Source organism: Balearica regulorum, chromosome 3 (genome assembly GCF_011004875.1).
Source record: "Balearica regulorum gibbericeps isolate bBalReg1 chromosome 3, bBalReg1.pri, whole genome shotgun sequence".
NCBI classification, from domain to species: domain Eukaryota; kingdom Metazoa; phylum Chordata; class Aves; order Gruiformes; family Gruidae; genus Balearica; species Balearica regulorum.
The window spans coordinates 86,836,597-86,861,957 of NC_046186.1; the positions used below are offsets into that span (position 1 = coordinate 86,836,597).

The 25,361-nt window shown below is 37.2% G+C and overlaps 1 protein-coding gene across 6 annotated transcripts in view; it reads right to left on the reverse strand.

Moving 5' to 3' along the window:
- The window catches only part of AKT3 (AKT serine/threonine kinase 3), a 160,316-nt gene that overhangs the window by 22,485 nt on the left and 112,470 nt on the right, over window positions 1–25,361 (reverse strand). For 4 of the 6 annotated variants that reach the window (XM_075748808.1, XM_075748807.1, XM_075748812.1 and 1 more), the window contains exons 9-11: window positions 20,193–20,315; window positions 18,003–18,131; window positions 399–613 (exon numbers count right to left, since the gene is read on the reverse strand). In XM_075748808.1, coding sequence (XP_075604923.1) covers window positions 399–613; window positions 18,003–18,131; window positions 20,193–20,315 — 467 coding nt within the window. The remainder of the gene's footprint in view (window positions 1–398; window positions 614–18,002; window positions 18,132–20,192; window positions 20,316–25,361) is intronic. The other 2 variants (XM_075748809.1, XM_075748813.1) reach the window with 2 other exon arrangements.

The window sequence follows — 25,361 nt, forward strand, 5'->3', positions numbered from 1 at the left end:
TTCTAGCATGATCACTTCCAAGAAGCAGTGGTGTAGTCCCCATGAGACACTACCGCCAACTCAGGGTTACCTGAGTCATACCCTGAAAAAAGATTTAGAGCTTTCCCTTTGTTCCAGTACACAATCTAAACCTGAAAAGATCGCTATGTTTGCTGTGAATGATTAAAAAAAGTGTTCTCTTCCACATCCTTTTTTCCCCTTTTGCTTGTTAAACTCACTTTGTATATCATTGCTGTATCGAAGAAGTGGAAATCTGAGACAGTATGGCTGCATGTGGCCCTCTCCTGTGACTGACAGGTCCTTCGGCCCGGAAGAACAGGCACCACTGGCCTATTTTTACATTTCCCAGTATAATTAGAGTATTTATTACACCTGTACACCAAAGTAATTTCACTTACCGCTTATTTGGATCCTTTATCAGTAGGCCTGATAGTAATGATTTTGCATCTGCAGACAGAGTTCGAGGAAATTTTATGTCCTCCATTAGTATCAGTTCAAATAGTTTCTCATGATCTTGGTTGTAGAACGGTAATCTTCCACACATCATTTCATACATGACAACTCCTAATCCCCACCAGTCCACTGCACGACCATAGTCATTATCTTCCAACACCTAAGACAGAAACCAGAACCATCTGTAAGACATGCGCTATTTCAGACACGATCATTTTGGTCTGTTTGATGCATCTCTATATGAATGTGTTTCCAAAACTTCATTTTCACGACGTGCTACAAGGACTCCCAGAACCTGGCTCGATACATGCAACTGCAATACTGAGCCACATGCCTGAGCTCACTGAAATTCCAGGCATACGGGGATTGGACAGCTAAAAGCAAAATATAAAATTGAGAATGACCTGCTCAAAATGATCGCGACTGCATCTTCCCCTTTCCTACGTCCTCTACCATCCCATTTATAGCGTACACAGGTTTAGGAAGAGACACTTCATCTATAGGCACTACTGCCTCAGTTAGCACTCTCTGGGAGAAGTGAAGCATCTCCCTGCTCAGGCACTTCCTCCCTCCTTACCCTAGTTGTAAGAATAAAGCCTCAAATTTAGAAACACCTTAACCTTACTAAGATAAGCTTAGATTCTTTATGATCTTCGTTTACATTAAGAGTCCTCAATGCTTTTCTCCTGACAGTTTCATTAGTAGTCCAAACAGCCCAACTGTGCTAATACAAAAAAATATGACAATATTTACATGATACTATGTTTACTATGACGCTATGTTTATATGATACTATATGATCACAGGAATATGGTAACATTTATATAATTTGTTAACATAATACCTCCAACGTTGTGTGCCTAAAAGCAACCTACTCCACAGCCCTTCTCCCAGCAGCCTGAGAAAATTGGAATAAGGAATCTAAGCAGTGGGTCTTGACCTTAACAAACCCTCATAGTAAACTGTAGAAATGGAGACAACATAACAGCAGCACACACCCCTAATGAAACCATAAGCAATAAGGAAATTGAAGGCTACTGAATATATACATATATCATTCCAATTTCTGTGAATTTCTAGAAGATCAAACCCTTTCACTCAAAACGACAGAACAGTTAGAAGTTAATAAATGGTCATACAGAAGGCACTACAACTGTTTGTGCCAAATTGCCAATATTTACTGCAGAAAGATCTATTAGAGAGGCCTGCTCTAGGTGATCCTGCTTTAGCAAGGGGGTCAGACTAGATGATCTCCAGAGGTCCCTTCCAACCCCTACCATTCTGTGATTCTGTGATTATGTGAAAAACCTTAAAACAAGAAATTAGGCTTAAATAACAAACAGTTAGAAAGATCAAAGAAAGGCAACCAGTATAGTTGGACTATATTTATAAACAAGTAATTTTCTATAAAGAGTTGTTTCTGTATCATTAAAAGGCAGATTCTGAAAGGCAGCATATATGACTGATTTAAAAATAAAAACCAACAAACTAATCCACAGAGAACAAAATAAGCTTTACAACACACAGACACATGCCATCACCACCACCAAGAGCTCACCCAGATTCAAACTGTAAGCAGACACACAGGAACAGTCATTTAGATATATAGTAGTGAAAATCTGGTGATGTCTAGTGAAGTTTTCAGGCTTTAATGAATAAAGCAATCTTTAACAGATCAGAAACAACCTTCTTTCATGAGTACATTATCTTGTGATTGTCTAAAAAGTGTAAGATGACTTCCAACAATTTCCTCTGAAGCAAAGGCTGACAGACTCCTCACCAAGTGGCCATGGCCACATCACAGGACACACGCACTACCCTAGCCAGTCCTAACAAGGGGTGTCGAGCTCGTTTATCTGCCTCTCCTTTTTCTCCCCTGGTAAATCCAAGCCTGCTCTGAAATATCAGCTACACGCTATTAGCAGAAACAAAATGCATTTTGATCCAGTGTGGCCATTGTCAGGGGTTAACTCAGCCCCACGCAGCCGCTCGCTCACTTGCCCTCAGTGGGATGGGGGAGGGAATTGGAAGGGAAAAAGTGAGAAAACTCGTGGGTTGAGGTAAAGACAGTTTAACAGGTAAAGCAAAGGCCGCACATGCAAGCAAAGCGAGACAAGGAATTCATTCCCCACTTCCCAGGGGCAGGCAGGGGTTCAGCCATCTCCAGGAAAGCAGGGCTCCATCGCGTGTAGCAGTGACTTGGGAAGACAAACGCCATCACTCGGAACGTCCCTCCCCTTCCTTCTTCTTCCCCCAGCGTTATATCCTGAGCATGACCTCATCTGACATGGAATATCCCTTTGGTCGGTTGGGGTCAGCTGTCCCGGCTGTGTCCCCTCCCAACTCCTTGTGCACCCCCAGCCACTCGCTGGTGGGGTGGGGTGAGAAGCAGCAAAGGCCTTGGCTCTGTGTAAGCACCCCTCAGCAGTAACGAAAACATCCCTGTGTTATATCAGCACTGTTTTCAGCACAAATCCACAACATAGCCCTGTACTTGCTACTATGAAGAAAATTAACTCTGTCCCAGCCAAAACCAACACAGCAGTTTTGACAATCCCACAGTAATTAACGCATTCATATCCCTAGTTTTCACTGTCCTTAAGGATTAGTAGGAGAAACATGATGCAGTGTATTATAAATCCCTCTTGTGTATATAAGATTAAAAAATCATAAATATTAACACATTAACACATACTATTTACAGCTGTGCCAAAACACACAGACTCGTTACATCATTGATATTTCCAAATAGAGGGTGAAATTTTGGAAAGTGTAAAATACAACAAATTATCTGAATAAGTACATATGACATAACTAACTAAAATAACTCCTGCATTTTTAAATTAATTAAATGTTTTATGAGTTTGAGCATATTGCAAGCTACTTGCTGAAAATCCATGTATGAAATATGTGATGCTTGTCTTTAAATCACCATTTCTTCTGCCACAGAATAAAAGCATTGTATATTTTTCTACTACATCTATTAGCACTGTTACCATTTCTCCTATTTGTAAAGCAAGTTACTCTTTTCTTTTGAAGCTAGGAAAATATATGGAATTGTGAGGCAGTGGTAGATTCTTTTTACAAGTAAGTTGAGGTGTGGTTTGCATATGTGAATTATAAAAGAAGGCAACGGGAAGATAAACCGTATCATTCTCTGAACAAGGCAAATCACATGGCCAATAGCTAAAGCAAACTGTATCTGGGGCTTTACCTAATTTATGCAGGACTTTACCTAATAATAATAAAAAGTATGAGCAACCTTTTGCTGCATTCCCACAACAGCAACAAAACAGTGGTACAAAGAAAGAGCCAAATGTGATTTTTAACCTCTTTTTACATAAAATCATAAAAAAGCATAAAAGCTGGATTAACTGCCTCCCGAACCCGCATATCACCAGCCGGGTTCTCATCCCCAGCTGGCAAAACTGGCAACTCTTTATTTTTGTTTAAATACCTGGTTTACAGCCAGCCAGACAAGCAAGAGCATCAAAAGGGTTTCATTTAGGCAAAAGGAAAACAGCCTGAAAATACTGTAAATAAAGCACAATGCATCTCAACTTATTTTAATATAAATGTAATAAAATTGTGCATAATGCATTCACAGTAAATACACACAATTATTTTCTTTAAATCATTTCTCCTCCTCGTGGCGTTAAGAAACTCCGGGATTTGTAGACTGTAACAAATCAATGGAAGTGCTGGAGTCCAGCAGCTCCTAGGACCAAATCCATACAATTAGGGCAAGCATGAGAACATGTCTATATACACTGACCCAGCATTACAGAATCCTTTCCAAACAATTCTTGGAGTTGAGGGATTTGTTTTTAATTACACTGAACATAGGTCAAGAAAGCTTCAACTCAGTGCTAAAATGAACATGACACACAGCTGCAGGCTTTGTACCGACGAATAATTCAATCTTTTGCCTACCAGGAGGTGGATACCTGCTTTTAGAAATGCCTCCCTTGGCTGTGAGGACGGATACTGCTGTCCCTCCAGTATCTGTGGGGCATCCTTGTATATGCGGGGTGCCAGCCTAAGCACCTGGCCATGCACAGACACAGTGGAAATTTTGATCTCTTGGACTTGGTATGCTGCCCTTAAAAGCTGCCTCCATCACCTCCAGCCAGTTCCTGTCCCCCAAAAGGACCCGCAAATCTATCTTTAAGTGAATACATTGTCCTAACAACCCAGTCCCTTCAAGGTCACAGCAGGAAAGGCAGCAGGCCCACCAAAACGTAAAGGGCACAAGCTCAACCACTCTGGTATCTGTTGTAATATATTAATATTTTCTTGGGGTATCACACAGAAGGATCACATGCAACTCATAAGCTACAAAAAGAGCAGCTACACTGAGCACATACTCCAGTCAGGTGCATTTTCATGAAGTAAAGATGAAGTTTTAAGCTTTCTTCCACAAAATTTGCTTAAATAGTCATATCATTCAGATATATGACTTCCTTCCCTTCATCTGCTTCACACACGTGGGGTGCCAAAATCCCAAGCCATCTCGTCAAGATCTAGGTGAGGTTTTAGAGGAGATGGGAGCTCCAGCACAATGTGACTTCAGTGCGTGGATGACATTTATAGTCATTTATATTTAGGGATGTTTTAGAGGCACTGGACAATATTATAGTTTCAGCTAAGGGAAAGCTATTTATCTACCTTAAAACTTTCATTTGTATTGTAGTCAAAAGGCAACTCAACTCTTTTTTTAAATTTACTGAGATAGCAGGAATAGCCACTTTAACAAGGGAAAACAAAGTATTCTCTAGTGACTCCACTGTCTCTGCACACTTTGGGGTTTCTGGAGAGTACTACTGGCAACGGCCAAGTGTAGGATGGGATAGTGCTTCATATACAAGAGCAAAGACCATCAAGCCCTACATACAAAATAAAAAATTCAGTTCACAGCCTGAACTTTGCCTTTGTGATGACTAAAACAACACAAACACACTGCGGTGCTGCTAAGATCACGGTAGTTCAATTGTGTTTGCCCCTCACACATAACAATTCATTTTGCTGACAAGTAACTACAGATCAGAAGAAAAAAAAATTACTTTGTATTTGCATTTATTGACCAAAAAAAAAAAAAAAAGCAATCTTCTAATACTGTTCCCCACTGCTGAAAAGTCCAGTGTCCTTTGACTCGAAAATATTACTAAAAATCATTAGTATCACTGGAAGTTTTCTCTTTTCTCCTCTACTTCACGAGTGGCTGTAGATTTCAGTCTTTAGGTTTATCAGTTAATACATCTCCAGGTGTCCTTTGCTTTAGGTACATCACTCCTTTAAGACCCTAACATACAGTCCACAGAATTTGATGTCCATGTAATTTTTACAGTGAAAACCAGTGAAAAGATATCTTTTATTGTCTCTTTATTTCTTCAGTAGCTAGAGTTGAAAGTTTTCTGGGAGGCAGCAGCTTGAGACACATCTGCAAACTCCTACTTGCAAAGGCTTGGGGCAGAGACTGAGGAAGCAGGCACTTAAATGAGTTGGCCAAACAGAAGTCGATACAAACACACGCAATGCTTTTACAAGATTTTGTGGAACGAAAACCATTGCAGGAGGTTGTATGCAGTAGTATGACAGGTGAAGTCTGTGACCATCTTAAGACAATCATGTATTTCCCTTTGCCTTCAATGAAACTAGGATTCTCTGATACCTCACTAACCACAGAATACTGGACAAAGCGTGACTGCTTTGGACACAAACTGAGCTGAATGTAAAAAATCCCTTAATTCTGTTTTTTTACTGCATTTTCTTGAAACAAAACATCCCTGATGAGCAGCCTCTGGAAGATTTTTGGTTACACAGCAGAAATTCACACAACCAAGAAATATACTTCCCACAGACCTCGAAATGGTAGTTAGTTGCTGTAACTTCTGGACTCTGCAAGCACAGACAAATTTCGCAATAACCTTGAGCATGAAAGGCTTCATACAATTCATTGTCAAGCTTCTACAAAGGGTTGTCAGCACTGGATTTTATCTTTAAAAGAACAATATCAAAATATTGGTTTCGTACTTTGTGCTAGATAACCAAGGCAACATAATGGAAAAGTAATTATGTTTTTGACCTAGTTATGGTTTCTTTTAATACATTAGATATAGACTTTCTGATAGGACATTACAAATTGCTTGTTGCTCAATCAATAATTTTGACAGAACAGATGGGAAAATATTTAAACATCTAAACAAACTGTCTGCACACCTATGTTGTGAAAGAAAACTGAGAACTTGGATACACCAATGTACTGTTAATTTAAGGGGAAAAAACTGTTTCCAATTAACCTTACAGTTCAGGTGGAGTGTATGTTCCTGAAGCATTCCTGGTAACCCTTCACACATTTTCATTGCTACAGTTGTTGGTCTGCTAACAAATAGTCACCCACATATTATTCAACAAAAGTTAAAAAGTATATCTGCTAGAACTTTCTATCAATTGTGGTAACAACTGCAACAGTGAGGAAGTTTATCATCTAACACTAATGAACAAAGGTAATACACATTTCTTTACAGAAACAGATTTTTATCCAAATGTATGAAAATCCTTCCTGCAGAAAGGTATGTTTGCCAAGTATTATACAAATTTAGTTACTATAACTCTATCTTGGTATGAACAGTGAAAGTATTGCTGCGTCAATACTATAAAAACCACATGAATGAATACTCATTGCTTTTATTATACAGACCTGAAAAGAAAATGTCAAGGTTACAGATACCCTGGGAAATGGATACCTGAGAATTAAGTCAAGGAAGAAAGTTTTCCATTACTGCTCTAATATTCTACTGCTCTAATTTTTGCAGGCAGTTTTTCTCCATTTTGTATCTGGCTTGCACTGCTGTTTTACTTCTGGTACTAATGCAGACTATCTTCCTAACACACTTTTGTACTAGAGATTCCCCCCATCTTACCTAGCTTTTTGTTATGTAACCTTAAAAAAAAAAAAAAAAAGGAAACTGATTTTTTTTTATTTTTTTTTTCATTTGCTGGCACACATTGTGCTGCATCAGAAATTGTACATTCTGGTATAAATGTGAATTAATCAAAGCCTCCCAGAGTAAAGAACATGCGATACTAATTAATGTGTTTAACCTCCTACAAGGGACTCTGACTTCAGTAGAATTTAAAATCTATTGCACATGAAAAAAGTATTCTAACAAAGGACTGTAAGAAGTCAATGGCAACCCTGGCAATAATTAAAAAAAAAAAAAAGCCAAACCCAAACCCCCCCAAAAAACCACAACACAAGAAAACAACCACATTACATTAAAAAGACTCCTCAAAAGTAAAATCTAGTCAATGGACAAAAAAAAAAAAACAACCAAACAAACAAAAAACCCCCAAACAACAAAACCACCCAACACAAAAAACTAGAAAGCTAAAGTAACTCTGTTCTAGAATTAACAGACACCTTTCACAGAAGGCAGCAAGTAAAAGCAAAAGATGATTTCAGTCTACAGAAAGATGGCACTTCTCTCGTAACTCTACCAACTCTACCGTTAGAAAAAAAACCTGCAGACCTGTTCATATCTGTATTAATTATCACTGCACTAGCAGTAGTCTCCATAACATACACTGCCATAAGATGCAAGATGTGTAAGAAGTAATAAATAATGATAATACTGTGATATTTCTTTCTGGTTGCTCATTCTTCCTGAAATGATTTTGAATTTTTACCGATGTTAAATAGCATTTGTTCGGCTTTTGTTTCTGCTTCATTGCTCTTGGAAAACTAAAGGCTTTTGCTGAGATGGAAATAATGTTTACATTGATTAAATGAAAATTAATTAAAAAAAGCTTCAAGCATGTTATTGAGATGGTCTCTGTAAGAATTGTCATACTTATTTGTTCTACACAAAAATGTGGGTTTTATTAGAAAATTGCTCTCTGCTTTAAAGTTCTGGTTTGAATTCAACAGTTTATTTATGGGCAGTGTGGAGCTAATCTGTTTTCTAGTCTTTTGTTTGTTTGATTATTTTTGCATTTTTGTTACGTCTTTCCCCTTGAGAAGTCTGATACTTCATGTGGACAATTAGTTTTTGTGTCTGATGAGATTAACCAGATTGCATGAAAATTCAAATTCTTGTTCATCACCGGTTATCTGGCTTCCGGAGAAAGTCTAACTCTTGTGATAATTTATCTGTTGTTGCAGCAACTCTTCTGTATGTATAACTGAGCAAGGCTTTCCTACCTCATCTAAATGCTCCACATCTTTTGATCTTGATACTGTTACTGCCAATAAATGACGTTCTGCTCTGGATACCCTGCCTTGTCCACATTCCATCATGTTCATCTCAGGGCCCTGCTGGCAATGCCAAGCTGACAAAAATGCCCAAATTCAAATCACTAGCATTTTTGATGACTTAGGAGCATAAGACGACACAATGATGTGGTACACCAAAATATAATAAGTGAAAACAAAACAGGAAAAGACCACATTTGAATTTTCATGCAGTGCTAGCATTTTGAAGCAAAACAACTTTTTGCATTTCCATTTCCTTTCAATGTAAAAAAATAATTTGGTACTTGGAATTTTAGCGTAAAGAGAAAATTCCATATTGTGAACCTCCCATAAATCAGAAGGGAAAATATTTTCAGGCATAGATGCTATTCCTCCTCACACCCCCCACCGGTCCTCACCCAGAAATAAAACATAGCCAAATATACAACAGACAGCTGTTCAAGAGCACACGCCAACACTAAACCACATTTCCACAGGTAAAATAAATTCTACTGTGCCTCTGCTAAGAATCAGATTATGCATGAAGCATCTAGGTAAACAGAGAGTAAATAAACTTGAACTATCCTTCTGAAGCCAAAAGAAAATTAGTTAAGCAAAGCACAACAACGTAACTACGGTGTCTGGGTAGGGAGCAAACTAACCATACTTTCAGGAAAATGAGCACAAGTTACCAGAAGTTGGGGCTTTTTGGATTTAAGCAAAAGCCAATAATCAAAAGCAAAGCATTCTCTCTCACCAGGAAGCACTTGTGTGTCATACTGTAAGACAAACACCTATTCAATTATAAAAATAAAAAATAATTATGGCATCAGTGTAGGTAGAAGATTTAGCAATTAAATATTTATCAGATTAGATACTTCTTATTTTGTGGAGTAAAATACATCTCATCATAGAAATTTTTTAAAAAGGACTCTTTGTTTGTTTATATAACTCAATAAAATTGAATATTAAGACTCCATTTAACTAATGCAAATGAATAGGCAAACCTTCAATCCTCATAGCAGGGTAGGTGCTTGGATGTGACAGTCCACACACAAAAGATGTTATTTTTTTGTGGATTATACCTTCTCTACTTAGTTTTACATTTGCCTACATGACAAAGAAGTAATGCTCCCTGTTACAGATCAGCTTCAGTTATCCAGGTATCCCCATTACATGCATGATTTATTTACCATCGTAATAAGAGGGTTAAAATCTTTCTTGTGACATCAGAAGCAAAATATTATCACAACCTACAACACTACCAATATGTGACAGTAAAGAATGACCCTTTTGACAGCATTCTTTGAGCATGGAAAACAATCGATTGGAATGCATCATTTGAAAAGGAAGAAAAAATACAATTACCACCTTTCTGAGTCTCTGGCTGATAAAACTAATGTTCTATCCTTGGACAAAACAACACTACATAACATACTTTCCTAAATATACACTGAATACTCGTAGGTTCCATTTCTTTCTGTCGGTCAAGTTTTTTTTGGGTGGGGTGGTTTGTCTTTTTGGGGGGGGGGGGGCACTCTATTTTGTTCATTCTAACTTGGCGATCAAAGAATTTTTATTTTTACACTATTACAGAAGTGCATTTTTCTAGGTTTCCAAAACCACCTTATTCAACCTTCCCCATCTGTCACCATCTGCTTCTTTTTAGCATGTACTTTTTGTGTGATCACATAAGCATGTGAAAAATAACTAACATTCAGATGATTGTCTGCTGGTACATTTGAGGACTGGGCATAATAAAAGTGAACTGCCAAAACGTACTTAACACTTCTAATTTTGTTGGGTCTTGCATGTAAGCTACATTTGATTTTCAAACTGTTTTACAGTTGGAAAGTTGATCAGGTACTCTAACTCAACAGTAAAACTGAGACTACATAATTAGCTCAGCACTAAAAAGATTATATTCAAAGAGAGGAACAAAACCCAGAAATACATCCACACAAGTTCACACATCCATCTTGACTGAGTCTGTCTGCACAATGTTGCCTGAGGCACAGGATAAGATGCTACAAGCAGCCTACTTCTGGACAGTCACAGCCTGTGTCTTCTCCCCAAGCTACCACAGGACAAGGAATAAAGGAGTCTCATAATTACAAGGGTGTATGAAATCTCATGGACGTGCTGGAGATGCAGAGACGCTAAGCCAAGAGTAGAAATGCATAGAAATGCAATGCAATTCCTTAACAATGCAGCAGATACTGCTTCTAGGTGCAAAATAACTGGAAACTGCCATCGAGGTATCTGGTTCCAGAACTCTGTCATCCTTCAGCACAGCATTTCTGCTTGTAAATGCACTTCTTAATAAAGTTTTCATGTGAAAAGAACAAAATGGGTCTAAAGCTAGAGAAACAAACTTACCTCCCACCTTCCAAAAATACATTAACCTCACTCTAAGAGAATTTCGTATAGGAAATTCTTTCTGTCTTGCTGGAGCACCACTACAGGCCTCTCAGGTCTTCCGCAAAACCACCATGAACCAGAATACCAATATATTTATATCAACACAGACAGTTTGGTGGAGGGTCTCATTATCCTTTCTCTAAAAAAAAGAATTAACAGAAGTGAAGAAAATAAAAAGCACCTCAATAATAACAGGAGCTACACCTTCCCCTAAATAAACACCAAAAGCCACTGACAATCAATCTTCATTAATGCTCACCAGAGGTAACCAAATATGAGTGAGAGCCTGCTGAGTATGATGGAAGACCAAGCCTAACATAAAGTCTCTTTACCACTGTCTCTCTGTACAGTGTTGTTCCAGCTCTTAAAAGTTCATACTCGTCTTAAAGCCTCGTGAATGCAGATGCCATCTAGCAACATCTTAACAGCTCCTTTCCCTTAATTTGTGCCATTTTCCACAAATTCCCCTTCCCCCTGTTTACTTTTTCTATCCAGTAGCTCTAGAAGTGGAAAATAATGGCACATACCTATTATTTCTAAAATGGGTTGCACAGAATTTCAAAAAGCACATTATTTTGATGCTTCAAATATCTTTAAATTCAAATGAAATTTAAAGGAAAAAGACATAAAAAGGAAGTTACATAAGCCATGACAAAAATTATTCTGTCCTTCAGTTCCTCTATATTCCTAACCAAACAACTCTCCAGCAAGCTCCTCTTTAAAGTCGCTTATCAATTTCTCCTGCCTTTTGCGTCTCTTTTTCTATTAGTTTCTATTAAGAGAAAATGAGCAAAATAACATAATTGTCTTTAGTCCAAACTCTATTTCCTGCCCACAACCACATTTTTTCCCATAAGAAAAACCTTCTCATCTCTAAGCTGTGTTTTCTGGCCTATCAATCTACCTGTGAGATCATTAGATTCATTTCACGAATTCCTTTTAACCTCCCTTGCTATCCTCCTCCTTATTTTACTCAATTTTTTTCTCTTCCTCATTAAAGAAAAAGAAGTGAAGAAAAGACAATGACTTTGGCTGTATCACCTCATGCAACTTCATTTTCTCTGTAGCATAATATGCTGGTCTTTTGCCTTTTTACATCCTCACCTCTCTCAATTTACCCATGATGCTGGCTACTTTCATGAAGTTCGTTGCGAACAAGCACCTTCATGCTGTTCCCCACACCCGAAGGAGCTCTTCTGTAACATTCATTCACATTGCAACTTCTGTCTGCATTAAAATCCCTGTTTAAAACACTGCTTTGCTATGATGCCTGCAAAAACCGAAAACATCCATTTCCATGCACGTCGCACGTCTGTTTCAGTGCATTGTTGTGGCTCTCTCTCGGCCTATATATCACATAGTTTCAACTCATATCAGATAAGTTATGTGGTACATCGTCATATTCTCAGCCCAAACATTTACCAGACTGCCTTTAGCAAATATCCTGATCCAATACAAGCAAGCATTAAAAGAATGAAATACGTGTATAGGTGCACCAGTGACAAAATGCTTTTTCTGCCTCTACCACAACATTCTATAATCTGCATATACCACAACATTCTTAGAAAATTCACCTTCAATTCCGGTAAACATGGCAAAACTGTTTTTCCTTGTTATAACTGTGCCTGCAGTACAGGGTACCATGCTTCCTCTTTCTGAAATTCAGCCACTGAACTTTCATGGCCAAGTTCTAGATATTGAAGGATATGGCCTACATCGAAGCCATATCCTTCCCAAAAAGAAAAGCTGGAAGCAAGAAATTAAGTGAAAAGTGAGGAAAGACAGCAGTTGCTCCTTGATAAAACAGTTTTACCTTTCATTTCTCTGAGATAAAACTCAGGGAAATAATTGATTATATATGATCTCTCTCATTCCATTTCTAAAAGAAAGATTTTAAAAAAAAAAATGCCAGCCAAACAAGCATTGTGTAACTTATCTTAATATTTCCTTCATCTCCACTGGTCTCATTTTACAGTAAGTATAAGACATGCAGATCTTCTCATGTCTATGGACAAAGGCTATGAAACTGCTCTGGTTTTATTTATTGTCACATACCTTTGAGTGACAGTAACTGCATAAACGATATTGAAATGGTCTTGCTATTTATTTTTTTAAAAAAAAAATATTATTGTTCTTATAGGAATGCATTCATCCATCTAGTCTGTACTTTTACACTAATAAAAATTAACGAGGTCCTACCATTTTCCCTGTTATTAGAATACACCTCAGTATCATTGATCATCTACATCTATGAAGAGTCATTTGAACGATCATCCATGAAGTCCCTTACAGACTTGTTCATAGCCAAACCATCTTCTCTCCTGTTATTAAAAAGATTAAAAGCTTCAAATATCATTTCTGGTATTTAAACTTGTATCTCCCCTGACACCAAAACTTAGTGTCAGTGTAAGTGGTGACTGCCCTACTATAACTAATACTGTGCACTTAGTCCTAAGAACTTGAACAGAAATGCAGAGAGCCAGAAACTGCAATCATCTCATGTAAGAAATTACCCTAACAAGTAATCAGAGCTGCAAAAACTTTTCTTTCTCTGCTCAAGTAGCTTCATTTCCTGAATGTTCTACTAAAGAAAGTCTGTAGAGATCTGTATCTTTATTAGCAGGTCTTTGATCCTTGACGATCAACTGAAAACTATGAAAATCCAAACTGCTTTTAAATGTCTCACAGGTATATTTACAAGGACTTTCTCAGTTTTATTCTTTCTTTATTAGCGAGTGATACTGTCTGGAAATGACACATGGTCCTGTCCTGCCTTTGCCACTCCAAAACTGCAAAAGAAACATTTTGTGGTTTGTTTTTTTTCTGGAGAAAAAAATCAAGAGTACATCTTTGTTTCCTAAATGAGATCACAATTCATTTTTTCTCTTTGGATCTATGTTTATTCTCTGACACCACAATGACCTCGAATGTGATAGCTTACTTTGAAGGACAACAATGGAAACAAACTCCTAAGAAATAGCTGCTTCTTCATGAAAAACTAAGGAGTGAGAAATCATAAAATATTTTATACCTTTCAAATGGGGAATGCCACAGATTCTTAGAGCAGAAGGAAATATTTAGTATTACCACTACACTCATGCAAGAAAAAAACCTGAGGCTTGCATTAGTTCTGCTGCAGATGATAAAGGAATTTCACTATTTATCAGATAACCAAATCATTCTCAAAAGACTATATAATTTCACAAATAAAAAGTTACTTACTCATTCTTCAATAATTATGACCAAAATGTACATCTGTACTGTAAACATATATAAGATCTGCTATTTGACAGTGGAACCTATTTTCTTCCTAGAGGATGTATCCATACCCTACCATCTTTTGCACTTGGCACATAACTATGTAAGACAAAGCACAGTCAATGACATTTTAGGGTTTTTTTTAAACTGTAGAATACTGGCATTGGATAACAGGGAGGGACTAGGAGAGGACAACATGAAGAGAATGTACCTGTGGACCACTTAGCTGGAAGCCCTGCGCATCCCTGTAAAAGCACAGTGCATGGTGAAGGTACATATAGACTTCCAGGTAGATGCCACGAATGATAAATCAGTGACAGTCCAGAAAAGTAATTCTAGCTCCAAAGATGAAACTTGGCTCCAACCTGGCAATCTCATTTCATTTTTTTCCTGCGGCCCACCATCCATTTGATCTTCACATGAACAGGGGCATTTTTCTGGATCTGCCAGATATCAGCAGTCAGTCTCACGTCCTATATGAAAGGTCCGGCCCTATCAATGTGAGGTGAAAGAGCCTGTTCAACAGAACGTGGGGAGGACTACTTTGATCTCAGAAATGTAAGGTTTGTGGGAAAAACACAGCAACAGGTAAGCTTATTTTCTGTAACAGTAATTCTGAAATCACCTTGGGAAATAATTCTGTATGGATCCACAAGGACACGTTCACCTGAGAGGTCATGCAAGGAAGAAACCCACCTTACCCTGGCTTAGCTACTTCCCTGTTTTCCTGTTGGAAGCAACTGCAATCTAGTTTTTGCAAAAAGATGGAATAGTGATCAGGACACTATGCCTCAAACAATAGTCCAAAAAGCATTTGGAGTATCAAGCTCAAGTTTTTGTTTGTAACTGAATCCACAACACTGAATTCATACAAAAGAAAACATTAAGTCAGTTCTCAGGCTAGGTATAGATTCCTGCCGATGCAAGGGTCCTGGGTCAACTGCTTCCTGGCTGGTAGACAGAAACCTCAGGCTCTATGTTACACAGCACATTGTCCCAGTGTCCTCTACCACCAGCCAACACGTACATGGGAAACTGAACCAAAAGGCCTGCAGAAGGGATGCACCCATCACAACTGACCTAGATGAAAGAGGAGGATGCAAGGGTATTATTAAAAGGACAGATGCTGAATGGGTTTCTCCACATAACTGGAGAATAACTTGCTTCTAAAGAAAGTCTAAAAGGTAACGACCTTTACACTAACCACAACCAGTCAAAGCATAAGTATACACTGCCATTTGTCTTGGGATAAACAAGCAGGAATTCACTGTGGTAACAGGATTGAAGTCCACCTGTAACATTGGATTCTCATGATCTGCAATTTGTCAAAAGGTAGTAACTCTTCAGCATCTGGTAATGATTTCTGTGGCCTGAAATGCAACGAGAAGTGATTTTTCAGCAATCATTCTCTGACAGATGCACATGAATAGACTGGAGGACCCAGTCTCTTGATGGTCCCTTTATCAGTCAGCTGTCCCAGGTACAAAAATAGATACAACTGTCCCAGGTGAGCAAATGCACTGGTAAACGCTATTTTAGCAGCAGAGAGTACAAAGGGAAACTTTGGTTTTTGCATGGTGTCCATATACTGCTAACTTCACCCTTTTAACTAAGAATGTGTGGATAAAGGTGTTGAATCTTCTTAAGCCATACCAGTACCCTGTCTAGGTTGCTTGCTCTAAACCCTTTATAGCTGAGGTGAAAGGGAATGGGTTCTGTGGTTCGCAGGGTTAATGAAGAGTCAATTTCCTTCAAGACAGATTTGTACAGGCTGGTTCTCAAAAAAACTCTCATAACAGGAGGTGAAGGAGAGGAACGGGACTGCTAGAGAACAGAAAGGTAAATTGGATCAAGTAACTTGTGGTAAGTGCCTAGAACCCAGAATGATCCCTTGCCACGTTCGATGGAAGAGAGCTAGCACGTTCCCAAAAGTGAGAGATGAAGAAGCAGATGAAAGCAACTGAACAGGATATTTGTACTCTTTGAGAATGTTTTCAAGACTGGTGACAAGATGGCAACGAGGGGGTAAGAGCTCACAATGACACCTGTAATTTATGTCAGCGATGACACCATCTTCTCCTTGCTGGCACAGACTCTGGGTGTGTAACGCAAGAAAAGTGGCCACTGTACCAAGCCAAACAGGCAGATCTACAGCTTCTCCTAAGTAGCTACAAACGATTCAAAGCAGGCTAAGCATAATTCTGGAACCCTTAAATGTAGGTAACTGTTGAGTGTCCCTGCAATAAACACAAAGGAGATGTCAGAAATTGTCAAAAAGGATAGCAACAATCTGCATCTAAGTCTTCTTTGGAATCTATGGGATGTGATTCTGCAAAGGAGACCATGTATCAGTGAGCTTGTCTTCATAGCTAGCGCAGCTGGTGACTCACCAAACAGCTGAAATGAACACACCTAACCAGCCAAAACTATTTAGGTACTTCAAACCTGCAGTGTGAGGGCATGGCTGCTCCGATTTCTTGTCCCTGCTGAAAGAATTAAGGAAGATGGAACCAGATGCCGAGTTGCTGCAAGAGGTGGGGGATCCCTTGAAGAATTCTTAAAACAAATGGTAGGACTGAAGGGCCTTGTAAAGCCCTTTAGGTTGAGTAGAAAGTTGTCCCAGTATCAGCTGTGTAGCAATCCTGAATGCTGACAAGAATGGAAATAAGATCTAATTCAGCATCCACAGAATCCTTGGCATTAAGTAAAAAAATAATGCTGTCTTTCATGTCAATACTGGAGTTGCATTTGGCAGCCCCAGGGGAGAGGCAGAACAACATTTCCGAGCACCACAGTCAGTACTGTTGACTGAAGCCAGGCAGGACAAAAAAACCCCAATTTTGATAGTGCCTCCCTTGCTTGTTTTCAGTAGGCATCAAGTGGCAGAGCTGCCAGCACTAACACTGGAGCAGATCATTTGGGTGATTTGAGCTTCCACAGCAGATTCTCCAGTGGCCAAACCAGAGCTAGAAATGGAATCAAAACAACATCCTCATGTCCATCTTTTTATCAACCCTTGAGAAGTGTGATGTTTGGCCCTCCCAGTGCTAGCTAACAGTAAAGATGGGGTGGCATACTCTGGGATGCCACTTCTGCGTACGTACTAGGAAATGGCTAGGTTTTGGTGCCCACCTCAGTTCTGAGGTTGATACACTCAATCGGTTTTAGCAGAAATATCTAAAATTTCAACTTCCTCTCCCTGCAACTGGGAAGTTCAGATAAAATCCAGCGAATTCAGTACCTTCCTATTCCCCCTCGCCTCCACTGAGGCTATATAAACACTAGTTATACAGCTCAGTTAAGCAGTATCATATGTTCCAAGTGACAGACAGATGGAAGATTATTTTTGAAGAAATCATCAGGAGATAAAAACTTTAACAGAGGAAGGCAAACATGAGAAGGAAAATGCATGTTAGACTCCTTTTTAAATACTAAGCAGCACAGCATCAATACACATACAATCACCAGAAAGAAAAGCGGCACATGTAATTCTGAATAACAACTGCATAGTATTATTCGGGCAGACTGTCAGTTCTTTCCACAATGAACAGTTTTTGGCATACAAACACCGTAGTCTAAAATTAAATGTAAAATAAACATTTTATACTGTATTACAAGAGTATATTCTAAATCATACCTCAGGCGCCAGGTATTCTGGAGTACCACAGAATGTTTTCATAGTTGCTGCATCTGTGATTCCTTCTTTGCAAAGTCCAAAATCTGTAATTTTTATGTGTCCATCTTTATCCAACATTAGATTTTCTAACTGTGTGTTGGGGAAAAAAATGTTCCCTTAGTATTTCTTAAGAGGACAGGCTGATGCATTACATCAAATTTTTTAAAAAGATACAGAGTTATTACTTGCAATAGAACATAATTTGTCTGTAATTAAAAAAAAATATTACGGCATCTATTACATTATAGCATTTAACAGTGTTTAGTTTTGTACAATTTAAATAATCATTTAATGCTCTATTAGAGTAATATTATTGTAAATAACAATGGTAAATCCCAGGTCAATTAAAGCATGGTCTTTCTTTCGGAAGTTTTACAAGTTTGGTGCATCTTCCATAGAAAGAAAGCAAAATATTTTTTAAAATATTCTCAAGATATAATCAAGTAATTCAAGGTTACAATCATGGCTGTCATTTGGCACAACTTCATAGGCTTCCTTTGCTGTTACACCATCTTCATTTACCAAGATGCATTTTACTTACTAAACTGTCATGAAACAGCTAGTATATATCCATGTTCTTTTAAAATAAATCTTTAAAATATCTGCATCTTCCACAACCTTTTCAATAACAGACAAAAGTGGGAATAGGGAAGCTACTGATAAAAACAAAGCCCCAAGGTAAATTCTTCCTTGTATACTTGCAAAGGATGCTGTTCTTGAATAGTTGTATGTGTATGCTTCACATTGCTTTTTAAATATATGATCCTTGCTTTGAAATGTGAAAACAGAATATAGCCTGTTAGGAAGTATTTAAAGAACAGGAATAAAAAATACTGCAATATTTACTGCAGACTATCTCATAAACATGGCTAACATAACTATCGCAAAAGCTTTTTATTAGCAATTTAAATACAGATACAACTAAAACCAAGTAAAACATACTCCTGAACAACTTTTCTCAACAGAAGAAGTTTGTGGTTTTTTTCTTATTGTAAGGTGTATAGTGAAAATACCAACCAAGAACAATCATAGCCCTGTCTTCCTAAGTCTGTATAAAGCCTGAAATACAGTTCAAAGGTATATATTATAAAGGTATATAATGGTGTCATACAAAGAAGATGCAAAGTGAATGGCACCAGTAATGGAAGATTTATAAAGTCAAATTCCTCTTTCCTTATTATTTGGAATTTAAATCAAAAATCATGACCTATCATTCCTTGACCAGACAATTCCGTATTTTTCCAAGATGTCACAGCATGCCATGTTATTACCACAGATTCTGCTACACACAGGTAACCCAGTATTTTGTTTTCTGTCTGTCTCCCTGAGCAGAACTTGCCTGCCATTGCCTCCTTTCTCCTCGGTTCCTGTACAAAGGAGTCCATGAACAAACTCCACTACTGTGCATGTGTAACAGGAAAGCACAATTTCCTGTACAAAAAAATTAAAGGTTTTTCACAGAAATAAAAGTCTCATCATGGAATTTAAAGGTTCCTCCCACAAAAGCTAGAAAATGTTAGTATTGAAATCAGAGGTCATTTTCCACAGAACATACTGTGTCACAGAATACCTGTAGCATAACGTAAAAGGAGCTTCAGGCAACAGAGGATACAGATCTGTGTATGCAAGCAAATCTAAGACAAACTACATTCCAGTATTAGGAATCTTTCCCAAGACACAAAAGACAAAATAATTTGGAAGTTAACGCTGACATTCTTTTCCTATTGAAGTATTCTGAATTCAAATGTTTTGAAATCATACAAGAACATAACTCTTTGCTGAGGTAAAGAGAATGCAGTCACATTGTCCCAATTCCCCGTTTCCCTTGTTAGGGGACACTGAGAATTATATTTGAGATTTGTGTTGCAATCCAAGTTAAATTAGAAGTAATGGGGGAAAAAAAAATATCAGAAGTTTAGATCTCCTTCAAGTGCTGTTTCTTTTTTTAATCAAGTTAGTCAAGTAATGTATCCATCTATAGATTACTCTATCAAATGGCTTCCTTCAGCACACACACAACTTTAAACTGAACACAGATTTTTTTTTTCCCCCATTAACTCTGAATAGTGCAACTTTATAATTACTTTGCATTTGTCCCAATAGTCTCTGCAAAAACAAAAATTTGATTACTTTTTTTTTTCTTTTTTTTACCTTGAGATCACGGTACACAATCTTCCCAGAATGCAGATAGTCCAGGGCAGAGACAATTTCTGCACCATAGAAGCGTGTGCGGTCCTCTGAGAACACCCGCTCTCTCGACAAATGGAAAAACAGCTGCAGGGTAAACAGCAGGGACAGGATTGTAATAATTACTGATTTAGTGGGGGAAATTAACACAAACATAAAACACCTCTCATCACCATATTGTGATGATAGATAGTGTACTCTCAGTGGACACTCAGCACTCTTAGACAGCAGCTGGCTTATCTTTTCCAGGTTTCCAAAGGGAGAAAGCGAGCTGTTAAATCAGCGTTTTAATCAATATACCAATCTTGTTTAAGGCATTCTGCTTGCTACTCATTTAACCTTCAGTTACCAGAGGAAAAAAAAAAAAAAAAAAAGTATGCAGCAGCATCATTCTATACTTCTGCCTCCACCACTTCCTTGGATTTTTATTTTGAGCAACTGAGAAATATCATTAAAATACTCAGATTCCAGTTCCACCTTAAGTTTTTCAGTAATTTAGTAACTTTTCTTTGAACTGAAAAAAGTCTAGTTCTTCAGTAGGCTTCGACTGAACGGGTGAACTGGCATTTCACAAAAACAACACATTCCTACTGCTAGCAATATTACCAGAAAAAGCAAACCAACACCTGCTTAGGGCTTATAAAAACAAATCTATGTATTTAGTGTATTTCTTTGCTACAACAAAAACACTTCTTTGGGGGTTTTGTCTCTTCTTTAATACTTTATAAGTAACAGTGCTTTGCAGACACTTTTTCAACTGAAGTCTTTCAGTGAAAAATATTAATCGTTACGTATTGCCAGTAACTTCAGCTGCAATGAAAAAGCATAAGGTGAAGTTCTGCAAGGCTATCAGCATCTTACTGGATAAAACAGCACCCTCAGAACCCAGAACAACACCTAAAAAAAGCAGAATTGGGCTATTTAATCCAAATGCACTGTAAAATGCCTAGTTTTATTTATTGCATTAAGAAAGCTTGGGAAAGTCCTTAATGAAAGATTAGTACCTGTCTGTATTCTGCTTTAGAGCAAATTGGGCCACCTGCCTTACCCCTGCAAGTTCCAGTGTTTTAGGTTTTACCTCAAGAGCTAACAATCAACAAAACAGAAACACAGAAAATGTCATCGTTTATAAATTATGGACAAGGAAATCTATAACAGCAATGTGGTTTAATTTCACTGCTAAAAATATCAAGTAGATGAGAATCCCAAAATGGCAGGGTAGGTACCAAAAAAAAAAAAACCCAAAACCAACCAACCAAAAAACTATAATGTGCTTAATCTGTCAATACCACACCTTACTTTACACTTGTAGTGAATCTACACTGCTCACTCTGCAGCTATTTCAGTGTGTGGACTTTTCAAAATGTAATTAAAAAGTCAGTCCTATGAACAACTAAGAGTCAACTTCTTTCCTGACAGTTGCGCTTCAAAAAATGTTTACAACTTTCTTCTGTACCCAAACAAGCTCCCAACTAAACTGAGCCTTTTGGCAGCATGTATTTGTACCAGCAGACTCCACAGCAAACAGAAACTGCGGTACGATTTAAAGAGAGTATTTCATTTTTTGTTCATTGTATCTGCACTCCCCTTTCAATTTCTTTTTGAATTCTCATGACACCTTGTATAAAAATGGAATACCTGCCTGACAAGGAGGTATTTCAATTGCTCCTGCTGCTGTTTCCCTGTCTAAGCTCAGATCCCTGGTGGTGACATCAGCCCTCCCTGTAGTAACCTGCATCCTGTACTGCGGACTGCTTAATTGCCAGCGCAAACAGAGGAGCCATGCAGCCTAAGCGACCAAGTCTGCCTTCAGGAAGCGCCTCACACACATTAGAAAACTGGGAAAAGACCACCTGTATTTCTCAGTCTGTGGGGTCTTTTCCACATGTTTTTGCAAGATTCAAATAGGAAAAGAATACCGCTAAGCAGATCTTCATCCAAATAAAGCAAAATGCTAAATTTATGTAATTTATGCATTAATGCCTGGTTTGTAGTCTCTCATAAAGAATGAGCTAATGTCACTCATTTCTAGTAGTTTTGTTTGTTTTGATGGACTCAATGTAATTCAAAATGAAGTCCAACTTTCAGATCACTTTTTAACGCGTACAAACAGCAAACACATTCCAAAAATTTATAATATAACTTCCAGTCAGCCCTACATTCGTATCTGTGCAAAAGGACTATTGCAATTTTCTGCATGAGAGACTAATCCAGAAGCTGAGCAGCAACGTCTTAGAATTTTCTAAAACCTCAGCATACTTGTCAGCAACAGATGTATTAGTTTCTGTAAAAAAAAAAAGTGTCCCAATCTGAATCTGAGAGTTGATAATCTGACAAGCTAACATAACTAAAGTTTATTTTCTTTAGTGTTTATTTCCAACAAAATATTCTTTATATTCATTCAAAATACTAACTTCAGGGTAAAATGACCAGCTAGAAACAACTAACAGTTCTGTTTGCCAAAGAAACTGAGTTCCCAAGTCAGTTTTATTTGAACGTTATATATGACACTACAGTCACTCTTCCAAAGCATTCTCCATATTATTATAGGACCTAGCAGAGTCGTCATCAAACCATACATGCTAGTTTTGAATGAAGAATGTACATTAAGATATAAAAATGCATGTTAAAAGTGAATTCATACTCAGATATATGCAAAAGATACTAAAGCAAACTTTGTAATAGAAAAATCTAATTCAGTGAGATTACAGCATTATTTTCAGCTAATTATTTAGTTGGTTCATTATTTTGCAATAATTATGCCACCAGGCTCTATTTACAATTGTCAGAACATGAAGATTAGATTTATTAATTCAGAGAAGGAAAAGAGGAAATCTGATGGAAGGTTATGAAAAAAGCTTCCAACATTTGCACTATTTATTGATTTACAGTTATTAAATATGTGCTATAAAGTAATTGGAATTGCAATAGAAATAGCTTTGGCACAAAGAAAGTCATTCTGCACATAACATTTTTGATGGCATACATGAGGGTGCTATAGTTACAGTGAGGATTGGAGCTATAAATTTCCTGGTATGTCTTTATTTAAAAACTGAACAACAATGTTGCCATGGGGTTTTTTCCTAATAAAATAGTTTAATGGGAAAATTGTAACAAATAAAACCAAAGATCAAACATAAAAGTATATTCAACTCCAGATCCAAGCACGCCAAATATATAAAAAAACCATATCAATCAATATGTTTAACTTCTACACATGCTAGCGACCCATTTAGCATGTTGAAAGTTGTATGACTGGCTCTTGCTGTTGTACACTGGGTTTGCTCAGCTCTGCAGTTAAACACATTTTATATTTAACTGTTGATTTGACTCTTTTGCAAAGCATTTGCAGTAGCAGCCTTTAAATTTTGAATTATTTGTTTATTGTTTCAGACTTTATACCACTTCTAGGCACACTCTATACCCAAAGAAATATAGCACCTTTATCTTGGACAACTAATTTTAGGCTAAGGAACATTCATTTACTTAGAGTTAAAGGAAAACAAAACAGGACACAACAGAGATAAAATCAATAAAGCTTACAACAATATTCAGAGTTATTTTTCATTACGTATGTTGTAAATCCTCTTTTTTTTTTTTCTAGACAGTAGACACTTGTTCAATTACAACAAACCATTTAGTTCTCTCTTGCTTAAAGAATTGAAGTAAGAGCTGTTGGGAAAAAAAAAAAAAGCCAAGTGGAACACAGATTCAGAATTCTGGTGTGGATAAACCATCTGAACAAACTTTAGAGTCTAATTTTATTATACAGATAATTACCAATTAAGTTTGTTACATAGTACGGAATTTGGAATTATCTTGAAAGTGCAAAGCAAAGAAGTTAATCAACTTATTAGTCAGCTGAATCAGTGTACTCTGCAGAGTAATGTATGTAATAGATTTCATTCCTAAAGCTTTTCAGCCTTTAAAGCAAAATCATCGAAATAAAAAATGGGAAACATACACTCCAAAAGTATTGCCCAGCAATAAAGCGTCATTTTTAGAATATAATTTTTTACACTACAGTTTACACCATTCTGTATGGCCTGGAAGTTGGGGAAACACTGTAACGTACTACTAACCTACTGCAATCACATAGGACTCAAAATTATATGGGTTACAAAAGGAAGAGTAGGCAAATCAGCACTAGCAGGAAAACCATCAATACAGCCTGACACATTTTCTCAAAATCCTGACAGGAGGACAGCAAAATATGTACAAAAATGAAAGGGTTTTCTTTTCCTTAAAGTAGACCTGTTTTCATCTGTAAGTACTGATATTTTTACTTATTAAAAAATATTTACATAAATATCCTATATTTCGAACCAAAGTAAAGAACACAGTTTATCATGCAATATTGCATGTACTTTTTTACCACACACTCATAAAATATAACACTTCAAAGTCTTGATAATGGAATTTGGTCATCTCAACTAAGCCAGATGAATATTTTTTTTCTGAAATCAAATTTCAATGTCTTGATGCTACTTTAACGTAATTCCTTCAGTATAGTAAAGGTATTGAGAAGTAATCACAATGTTAGAAGTATCCTTCCAGCTCTGCAACATAGTTTATGATCATTGCTAAACGTTTCATTCACAGAGTCTAACAGCTACACTAAAAAAAGAAAAAGTTGAGCTTTCAGCCCACAACAAAGATTTCAAGATTGGGCCCTAAGCAGCAGAAAATTAACTGTAAAAGTTGTCACTATAAGAAAATTAACATATTCAATATTGCTATCTGAATAGTTTGCTTGCAACTATCCTCTAATGATTTGTTGTAATATATTTAGCTCCTTGCTTTTTTTTTTTTTTTTTTTTACAGAAGTCAAGTGAACTCGAAATTCAATACGGTAATACTTTGTACATTGTAAAACTGATGCAGTTATTATAACATGTTTCCTTATTAACTGAGCCTAACTAATTTGAAGTTACACAGGCAAGGTAAAGCAAAGATAAATTGTTACTATTCTGGTGAGATATTAAATTCAACACAGATCTAGATTTTTAACAGGTATAGAAGATTCTTGTTTAGAAACATTTTAACACAATTTCTTCTCCTCCAGAATGAAATTCAGTGACCCCTTTCTTGACTGTTTTCCTTCCTAACCACAGGAAGAAGAACTGAAGATTC